This window comes from Myotis lucifugus, unplaced genomic scaffold (genome assembly GCF_000147115.1).
Source record: "Myotis lucifugus unplaced genomic scaffold, Myoluc2.0 scaffold_2068, whole genome shotgun sequence".
Classification (NCBI taxonomy): domain Eukaryota; kingdom Metazoa; phylum Chordata; class Mammalia; order Chiroptera; family Vespertilionidae; genus Myotis; species Myotis lucifugus.
In genome coordinates, this window is record NW_005873116.1 from 1 (window position 1) to 9,844 (window position 9,844).

The 9,844-nt window shown below is 47.4% G+C and overlaps 1 protein-coding gene and 1 pseudogene across 1 annotated transcript; one reads left to right on the forward strand and one right to left on the reverse strand.

Moving 5' to 3' along the window:
* Positions 1 to 2,605: 2,605 nt before the first annotated feature.
* Positions 2,606 to 8,862, reverse strand: LOC102423273 (UDP-glucuronosyltransferase 2B31-like). The gene is made up of 2 exons (XM_006108316.3): positions 7,675 to 8,862; positions 2,606 to 2,858 (listed from the first exon to the last, which is right to left on the reverse strand). The coding sequence occupies exons 1-2, from the start codon at positions 8,438 to 8,440 to the stop codon at positions 2,635 to 2,637; spliced, it is 990 nt and encodes a 329-aa protein (XP_006108378.2). The 5' UTR covers positions 8,441 to 8,862; the 3' UTR covers positions 2,606 to 2,634.
* LOC102423575 lies at positions 8,856 to 9,545 on the forward strand (annotated as a pseudogene).
* Positions 9,546 to 9,844: the final 299 nt, after the last annotated feature.

The window sequence follows — 9,844 nt, forward strand, 5'->3', positions numbered from 1 at the left end:
TACAGAATTTTCGGTAACCACCAGAGTCTCTCCCTGATGACAGCGACCAGCACCCCTCCTTGGTCTGGCGCCACCACTCACTGGATCCACCACCCCGCCACTGCCAATGGCTGCAATGTTCTGCACTCCGCTGCCTGCAGCCAATGCCCACCATGTTCCACGCTCGACCCCTGGTGATCAGTGCACGTCATAGCGACTGCTTATTGGGTTGTTCGGTTGTTCCGCCACTAGGTCTATTTGCACATTAGGATTTTATATATATAGATTACTACCTAACATTAGTAAACACCTCTATTAGGTCACATAATTATCTTTTTATGTGTGTGGTGAGAACATTTAAGATCTAGTCTCTAGAAACTTTCAAGTATATAAAGAGTATTGTTGGCTAAAATCACTACAGATCCCAAACTTAATCATCGTCGAGTTGCAAGTCTGTACCCTTGACCAACTTCTTCTTACCCACTAATCTTTCTTTCACCATTCCATGGTAATCACCATTATACTTCTGTTTCTAATGGGTTTGCCATTTTTAGATTCCACATATAAGTGATATCCTATATTATTTGTCTTTTTCAGTGTGCCTTATGTCACTTAACATAATACCTTTGTGGTCCATCTATGTTGTCCCAAATGGTAGTATTTCCTCCTTTCTTATGGCTGAATAATATTGTAGTGTGTGTGTGTGTGTGTGTGTGTGTTTCACATCTCTTAATTTGTTTCCATTTATTGGCTCTTGTGAATAATGGTGCAATAAATGTGGGATTATAGATATATTTTTGATATCCTATTTTTCTTACTTTTAGAAGTATACCCAGAAGTGGATTTGTGGGTCATATGGGAGCTCTATTTAACTTCTTAGAAAACCTCCATACTGTTTTTCATAGTGCTTGCACTGGTTTTACATTCCCACCAACAGTGCACAAGATTCTGTGTTATCTTGTAGATCAGCAAGTTTCCTTAGCACAGCTATTTTGACATTTTTATTGGGTGGATCATATATCTCCATGTCTGTATTTGTTTGCTGGAGGATTGTTGTAGAATTTGGTGACCTAATGTTTCCTTGATTTTTCATGTTCTTTGGAATTTTGCATTGCTGTTTTTGTATTTGAATTAGCAGTTACCCACTTATGTTTACTACTCTCAGGGTAGAAATACCTTTCGTCAGTCTTCTATAGATAAGGCTTTTTCAGTTCTTGTATGAATATGCCTGCTCTGTGCTTCATGCTCCCTCTTGTGGGAGGATTCTGTTTGTCCTTTTTTTCCTCCCTCCATATAAAGCACCAGGCCAGATGCTGATCACCTCCTTTTTCTTTTCCTGAAGGTGCTGCTACAGCTCAAGTTTGTGGTTCTCTCTTGTCTGCAAACCCTTGACTGTATTCTGCTCTTGCTCCCTAGCCTTTTATCAAAATTTGCTCTTGCTGCTGCCCTTGGCAGCTTCTACATGGAGCTGGCCACAGAGGGGAGGAGATATGGGTTGGAAAGCGGGTCACTGTTGTTGCCCACATGCCAGTATGGGGGATCTGTAAGAAAGGTTTTCTTCATGGTTTGTGGTCAGGCTTCCTGATGGAGTACAGAATGCAGTCAGGAGGAACCCTGTCTCTTTAACATGCTTTCTAGTAATCTTCTTTGTCAGATCTGCTCCCTCTCACCAGTCACTGAGCCCCTAATACAACACTCTGGATGCTGTGAGAGAGAAATGAGCTCTTTGGAAGCATCCTGCAAACCAGGGGAAGCTCGGCACCCACTCACCGGCTCTCTATCCCTGTGAAGGAAATCAGGAGCACAGGCGGGCCTTCTTTCAGCCTCACACTGAGCTCCCTTGGAAGAGGAATGATGCTGGCAAAATCAAGCTTTCCTCTCGCCCACACCAATGCATTCAAATTCATCTATTTGGTGCTCCAACAGAGTGCTGGAACTTCTCCTTTGGAAATCTGGACTTCCACAAACGTTCTCTACTCCATAGGTGACTGCCTAAGTCAGGGCTGTAGGTGCTCCTGGACTGCAGCTAAGAGGGGCTGGAACAATTCACAATATCTTGTAGGTGTCACAGCCAGTACTGGAGTCTCTCTGCCTATTACCTGATGCGTAGGTGGGCAAGACTCTTTCCAGGTCCTTTTGCATTGGCACTTTTGTTCGTGGATAGATAACAAATTTTGTTGTTGCAAGAAGAAAATAACAAGAGATATCTCATGCTCACTTACACCAGATTGCTATTGTCACTCCTGCGGTATTATGATCCACTCCCATGGGATGCTCTGCAGCATTATTTTAGCATTATGCCTTTTCTTTATATAATACTTTTCACACCATTTTTATTACTTGCTTATATGATCTCTTTCCAAGTAAAATATCTGGTGTGTGGGAGTAAAAACTGTGTCTACATTGCTGCTCTGTTTATCCCCCCTTGCACCATGCTAGTCACTTTAAAATTAGTTTTTGAATTAATGGCTGATACTTTTTTATGTGTTGAATAATGAAGGCCTTAATTTAACTGACCCTAGTTCCAAAGTCTCTGAAGTATAATTCTTTATTTTGTAATGATAGTGACATTCAAATTCTTGAAATAGTATAAAATGTATGAGTTTCTAATTGGCAGGTCACATTACCCAGTTTCCCATATCTCTCTCAGTGTGATCAGACCTTCTGAATGAAGAATACATAATCATTCCTATTGAAAATGCAAAGTAGAACAAACAGGAATAGTTTTACCTTAGGCAGAGGCTTAGCAGGTTTGCAGTGGAGGCCTCCAACAAATTGAAAATGTGGCAAGAGTGGGCGAGGAAACTCAAAATCCCAATAGGTTCGAATAAACCATATATCTGCTTTTCTCATTAACTCGAATAATGTAGTGGGTCTTCCTGAAAGGGAAAAAAAAAAATAAAGAAAATAAGAATATTGTAATGTGAATATACCATGTTGTTTTCTTAAAGGAAAAAAAAAAAAGAAAAGCTTGGAATAATGTAGCCAAAGATATTTAAAGTGTCTGTGATTTGATAGTGCAAACATCTATCTAATCTAATAAAAGAGAAACATGCAAATTGACCGCACCTCCGCTACGCCCCCAGCCAATCAGAGCGACTATATGCAAATTAACCCAACCAAGATGGCAGCCGGCACCCTCAGAGCTGGAGCAAGCAGGAGGCTTGGTTGCCCCGGCGATGGAGGAAGTCAAGCTTCCCACCTTCCCTGGATGGCTGTGGCCTTGGCTCAAGGCAACAAAGTTTCAATATTAGAAGACAAATAAATCCCAGATACCTGCTTCCAGCCAGCCTCCACTGGGAGCTTGGGTGGCTGGGGGCCGTGGCCAGCCTGCCAACAGCAATCAGCCCCTCATCCAGGATGGCCACACCCTCATGGGGTGAGGGTCCCCACTGGGGGGCTTTGCCAGCCTGCAAACAGCCATCAGCCCCTCACCCAGATTGGCCTGGCATCCCAGCAGGACCCCCCAACCTGAAGGAGGTGTGGACAGCCTGAAAATGGCCCTAAGCCCCTCACCCAGGCTGGCCAGGCACCCCAGTTGGGACCCCCACCCTGAAGGGGTTGTGGCCAGCCTGCAAACAACCATCAAACACTCACCCAGGCTGGCCAGGCACCCCAGCAGGACCCCCCTCCCTGAAGGAGGTGTGGCTATCCTGAAATCGGCCCTCAGCCTCTCACCCAGGTTGGCCAGGCACCCCAGTGGGACCCCCACCCTGATCTGGGACACCCTTCAAGGCAAACCAGCCGGCTCCCACCCATGCACCAGGCCTCTATCCTATATAATAAAAGGGTTATATGCAAATTGACCCTAACAGCAGAAAGACTGGGAATGACTGGTCACTATGACATACACTGACCACTAGGGGCAGACGCTCAATGCAGGAGCTGACCCTGGTGGTCAGTGCGCTCCCACAGGGGGAGCTCTGCTCAGCCACAAGCCAGGTTGACAGCTGCCTGTACAGTTGTGGTGGTGGGAGCCTTTCGCGCCTCCTCAGCAGTGCTAAGGATGTCCGACTGTAGTTTAGGCCTGCTCCCTGCTGGCAAGTGGGCATCCCCCAAGGGCTTCCAGGCTGCCAGAGTGATGTCTGACTGCCAGCTTAAGCCCGCTCCCCCAGGGAGTGGGCTTAATACAGCAGGTGGTCATCCCTCGAGGGGTCCCAGACTGCGAGAGGGCACAGGCTGGGCTGAGGGACCCCTCCCAGTGCAGAAATTTTTGTGCACTGGGCCTCTAGTCCTATCTAATAAACGAGAAACATGCAAATTGACCATAACCCCGACACCCTTCCCATTGGCTAATCAGCATATCCTTATGCAAATTAACTGCCAACCAAGATGGCAGCCGGCAGCCAGGCACTGAAGCAAACAGGAGGCTTGCTTGCTCCAGTGATGGAGGAAGCTAAGGTTCCCCGCCTGCCGCTGCCGGCCTCTGAGCTTGCACTCTAAGAAACAATGTTGCAAGTATAGAAGCTAAACAAACTCCAGAAACCTGCTTTCAGCCAGCAGGGCTTCAGCCAGCAGGACCGCAACAGTGTTTCAATTGTAGAACCCAAACAAACCCAGTACCTGCTTTCAGCAGCCGTGGTCTCAGAGCTGCAGCCGAGGTCTCAGAGCTGGAGCTGAGCCTCAGAGCTAAAGCCAGCTCTCAGCTCCAGTGACAGCCATAGAAGGTAAATAAATCCCAGAATAAAAGAAAAAAAGGAGAGGTTGGGAGCTTCAGTCGCCCACCAGCCTGAAAACGGCCCTCAGCGCCTCACCCAGACTGGCCAGGCACCCCCAGTGGGTACCCCCTCTGTGAAGGGGGTGTGACCAGCTGCAAACAGCCATCATCCCCTCATCCAGATTGGCCAGGCACCCCAGTGGGGACACCCACCCTGAAGCAACAAGATGGCGGCTAATTTGCATACTGAAGTAGGGCGGCAGTGGGCAAGATCTGTGACCCTGCCGGGGGGGGGCAGTGCTTGAGGCTGTCCGCGGTCCCGGGACCCGGATCTGTGACCCTGCCGGGCGGAGGGCAGTGCTTGAGGCTGTCCATGGGACCAAGACACAGATCTGTGACCCTGCCGGGCGGGGGGCAGCGCTTGAGGCTGTCCGTGGTCCCAGGACCTGGATCCGTGACTCTTCCCGGTGGGGCGGCAGCTTGCACAGGGGCGGATCGGCCGGGGTTGGGCAGGGCAGGATGCCTGGCTTCCCGCCCAGCCCCAGTCACTCTGGGCAGGTGAGCAGCGCAGAGAGCCTCTGGACAGGGGAGGCAGGCCGGCGGAGGGCGGCCTGTACTCCCCACATGGCGGTGGTGACAGCTGTGAGCTTGCCAAGCGGAGCCTGCAGGCTGAGCTGAAGTAGCGCCTGCAGGCCATCAGTGCCCAGGAGTGGCTGCGCAAGATCTGCCTCCTGGCCCAGAAGGTGCAGGATCGCAGGGACAGCCATCGTGGTGGGCCAGACTGTCGTCCTCCTGGCCGCCCCACGGGGGTTTGCAGATCTGCAAAGCCAGAGGCCTCCGGTGTGCCCATACCCCCCTGGCGTGCGAACATCCCCCAGCACACTGTCACCCTCCCACGCCTGCAACAGTGGCAAACCAAGGCGTGCACAAGTTCCCCCTGCCTCTCCACCGCACTTCCATCAACCCGGCATGCCTAACATCCCCACAGGATGTGCACACATCCCCTCTGATGCGCTCACGTCTTTTGGAGAGTGTCTGGGTGTTCTGGGTGCTGAGGGTGGGCGCCTGTGAGATGACAGTGAGAGGACGTGGTGATGCCCTGTTCCCACGGAGGCCAGTGCAGCTATGAGATCACTTCTGGGGGGTTAATGCAGGTGCTGAGGCAGGAGCAGGTGCAGATAGACACACCTGGTGGGCACGGGCAGCCCTCGCTGAGGTGCCTTCGGTCAGCGTTCAAGATCAAGAACCCAGAGGCGGAGAGGAATTCCGTCCTCTCAGTGAAACAGTGGGATAGTCGGGGCGACTATAGAGGAGGAATGTGCACTTTGGGAGCCAGCACCCATGAGCAAAGGCTGCCCTGACTGAGCCTCGCTTGCTTGGGGCCTAGCGCACTCCTGCCGGGCAGCGGGTGACAGGACGTGCTTTTCCAAATTAATGAGAGAAAACATTGATTCTCCTGCTGCCCACAAAGGTAGAAAGTGAAGTGGGGAGACATGTGGGGAGTGAGCGAGGTTCCCTGTCTGGGGGTTCCAAATCTGCTTTGGTTTCTTTCACCGCTGACTAGAGATATACAGGGTGTCCCCCCTAAATGTATACACACTTTGAATACCTACTAATTCCAATGGTTTTAAGCATAAGAAAGAAACAACAATGGAGCTGTTCTCTGTTAAAAGTGTGGGCACAAACAGGTAGTTGGACATTTCCTGAGGGGTCTCAGATTGGAGAGGATGAAGGCCAGACAGAGGGGCCCCTTGCCCCGCTACCCCAGTGCACGAATTTCGTGCACAGGGCTACTAGTATATATATAAAAGTGTAAGTGACCATTAGGACCTATTGGTCGACCGAAAAAATGGTTGATCAGTCGCTATGATGCACACTGACCACCAGGGGGCAGACGCTCACCAAAGGAGCTGCTGCCTAATGGTCAGTGCACTCCCACAGTCAACCTCCCATTATCAGCCAACCTACTATGGTCCATCCCCTCAGCTGGCCGGGTTGTCAGTCCGCTTCCACAGCAACCTCCCATGGTCCCTCCCCCCCCGCCAGCTAGCCCAGATCAGGTCCAATCTCTGGCCAGACTGAGGGACCCCACCCATGCACGAATTCGTGCACCAGGCCTCTAGGATTTATATAATATACATTTTTTATATTATGATGTTTATATATATTAACAATACATATAAAATTTAACAGTTTTTCTTTTCTAACATCACATCAGGACATTCACAATCATAGAAAATGGTTAAACCTAAGCCACTACAGAATTAAACATGCATTTGCTACTCTGTAAAGCTGCAGATGTAATAGATGCAAATGTAAACAATGATTTTAATTCCTCAATCAATTAAATATACCATATCCATGGAAACACTTTCCCCTAGATTATTAGTCTAGTTTCTGCAATTTAGGAAGCTATTCACTTTATCCTAGATTTCCCCAAAATGGAGGTTTTGAGAGTATGGCTCATTTCCTGGTACTATAATTACATTTGGTTCAATTTAGGAGCCTAATAATACTTGTGCATTAATAAAAACATTTACAAATAATAGCTGAAATATTGTCATAACATTGGGTAATAGATATGCTCACTCTTAATTTTGCCTCATTTGTCGTTAATGAAGAAAGAGTTTTCACAAAATATAGTTTACTGACTTCCATGTCCGCCCATCAACAAAAGTTTAGTGTTTAAGCAGATAAGTTGTAAGTGCTTAATGAAGGAATGTGAAGTCATTAGAAACCTCAAATTATAGGTTCCTGAGTCTGGGACAGAGCACTCCAGTATGAAAGAATCCTTCAGGTAATATGGCAAAATAGTTCAGTTTTTAAATCAAACTAAACTACACAAGAGGAAGCAGTTCCTGAAGGACCTTATAAGTTAAGCATTTCCATAATGTTTGTGAGAATGAAAGATCATTTTATAATGTTATTTTATCATTTTACTTATAAAAGACAAATTTGTCTCAATATTTATAAAAATTCACATTTTAGAGCACTAACAAAGTTAGGATTTCATGCTACCAAGTAAGGACATGACTTACCTAGTGCTTCGCTGTAAAGCTGATCCCACTTCTCACTAAATGCTTGGAACCAGAAGTCAAAATAAAGCACATACATCATATTTTTTACTCGCTCCATGAATGTCATTTGATCACTTAATTCTGATAAGACAATAGGTACGTAGGATGGAGGGAATGGAAGTCCTCCACTGTACTTTTCAATTGTATAGCCAAAAGAGAAGCGGAGACTGTACACAAAAGGTATTTTAAGTAGCTCAGCCAGCAGCTCACCACAGGGTCCAGAGGGATCTGTAAGAACGACATCAAACCTTGATTCCTGTAGTTTTCTCATAAGGTTCTTGTTCAAAACAGCATCTTTACAGAGCTTTTGAATACAATCAAAATATTCCAAAATGTTATCTTGAATTAGTGAAAAATAAGTCCAAAATGTATATTTTGGCATATATGTCCACTTAGAGGTCAGCCGCATGAGAATATCCTCAAAATCATCTTTTGTTAAAGATGTAGGAAAAACCTCAAATTGAATAGCAGATGGTTTATTGGGATCAACAAGAATTGAAGCTGAAGATGTCAGAACAGTCACTTCATGACCTCTCTGGACAAGTGCATCCAGGATGGTCTTCATGTTGATCCAGTGGCTGTATTCTGTGGGCCACACCAGCACCTTTCCACAACTCCCAGGGCTGAAGTGACCACTCAGCTGTAGCAGCAGCAGAACTGAAATCCACTTCATAGGCATCCTGGTGGCACACAGGCTTCTTTTCAAATGGCCGATCCCTTTTATCATGGCTCATGCTTACGTGCGAAGGGAAATCAACCAGGAAGTTAAAATATAACTTCTGGGCGTGGCCCCAGCGCTGAGCGCGCGGACCCTGTCAGCCTCCTTCTGCAGGTTGCTGCTCGCCACCAGCCCCTCCCGGCCGCGTTTCCCTGCTGCGGGGCGGCCTGAGTGGGCGCTGAGGGCGCCGGCGCCAGCGGTCCTGGGGCTTGCCACTCCTTCCCGATCCTCCGGGTCCCAGCCCACTGGTCGGTCCTGGTGCAGCCAAGGCCAAAGCAAGGCGAACCCCTCCGCAGTGTACCCGGAGCGGCGGCCTTGCCGGGGTAGCGGGGGTGTCGTCCAGGAAACCGGAAGCCCATGGCGACCCCTGGCGACCCGTTTCCGAACGCTGGGAATCGAAACTCCGCAGCACTAAGTAGCCTGACTTAGGGCTGTCAGGGATCCACTGGTAGGAGATGATATCTGCATTCTAAATCATGAAAAAGCCCACGGGAGAGATACAGTGACTCCGGTCTCAATATATTCAGATGAGTCTGTTGCTTCACATTTTGCCCTTGTCACTGCATATGAAGACATCAAAAAACGACTCAAGGATTCAGAAAAAGAGAACTCTTTCCTAAAGAAAAGAATAAGATTTTTGGAAGAAAAGCTTACAGGCGCTTTATTAGGTGAAGAAACAAGTTCTGTGGGACGAGAACAAGTAAATAAGGTCTATCATGCATATCGAGGGGTTTGCATTGATAGAGATAATTTAAAGAGCAAATTGGATAAAATGAATAAAGACAACTCTGAATCTTTGAAAGTATTGAATGAACAGCTGCAGTCTAAAGAAGTAGAACTCCTCCAGCTAAGAACAGAGGTGAAAACTCAGCAGGTGATAAGGAATTTAAATCCACCTTCATCAAACTGGGAGGTGGAAAAGTTGAGTTGTGACCTGAAGATCCATGGCTTGGAACAAGAACTAGAACTGATGAAAAAAGAATGTAACAATCTCAGAATAGAGCTACAGAAAGCCAAACAAAATTCAGATTCTGTGTGCATTGTATGAATGACTTAACTAGGGATAGAATCACAGAGTTAAATTCTAACTACTTAAAGTTACATTCTCTGAAAAATTCACCTTTATCCTCCCGTTTGTGCTAAAATCTAATATACTTTATACTTTTAGCATATACCCAGAATTATATAATTTTGTTGTATAAAAACTAACTTTTATAAAGCTTATTATTTATTAACTAGAGGGCCAGTGCACAAAATTTGTGCACTTGGGGGTGGGGGGTCCCTCACTCAGCCCAGCCTGTGCCCTCTCGCAGTCCGGGAGCCCATAGGGATGTCCAACTGACAGCTTAAGCCCGCTCCCTGCTTCTGGCTGAGCAGTGCTCCCCTTGTGGGAGCGCACTGATCACCCGGGGC

Bases quoted from the DNA above. Each gene is read 5' to 3' on its own strand.
- LOC102423273 (XM_006108316.3), bottom strand. From the start codon at position 8,440: ATGATAAAAGGGATCGGCCATTTGAAAAGAAGCCTGTGTGCCACCAGG. The intron at 2,859-7,674 runs GTAAGTCATGTC...TTTCCCTTTCAG, and splicing joins GCTTTACAGCGAAGCACTAG to GAAGACCCACTACATTATTC.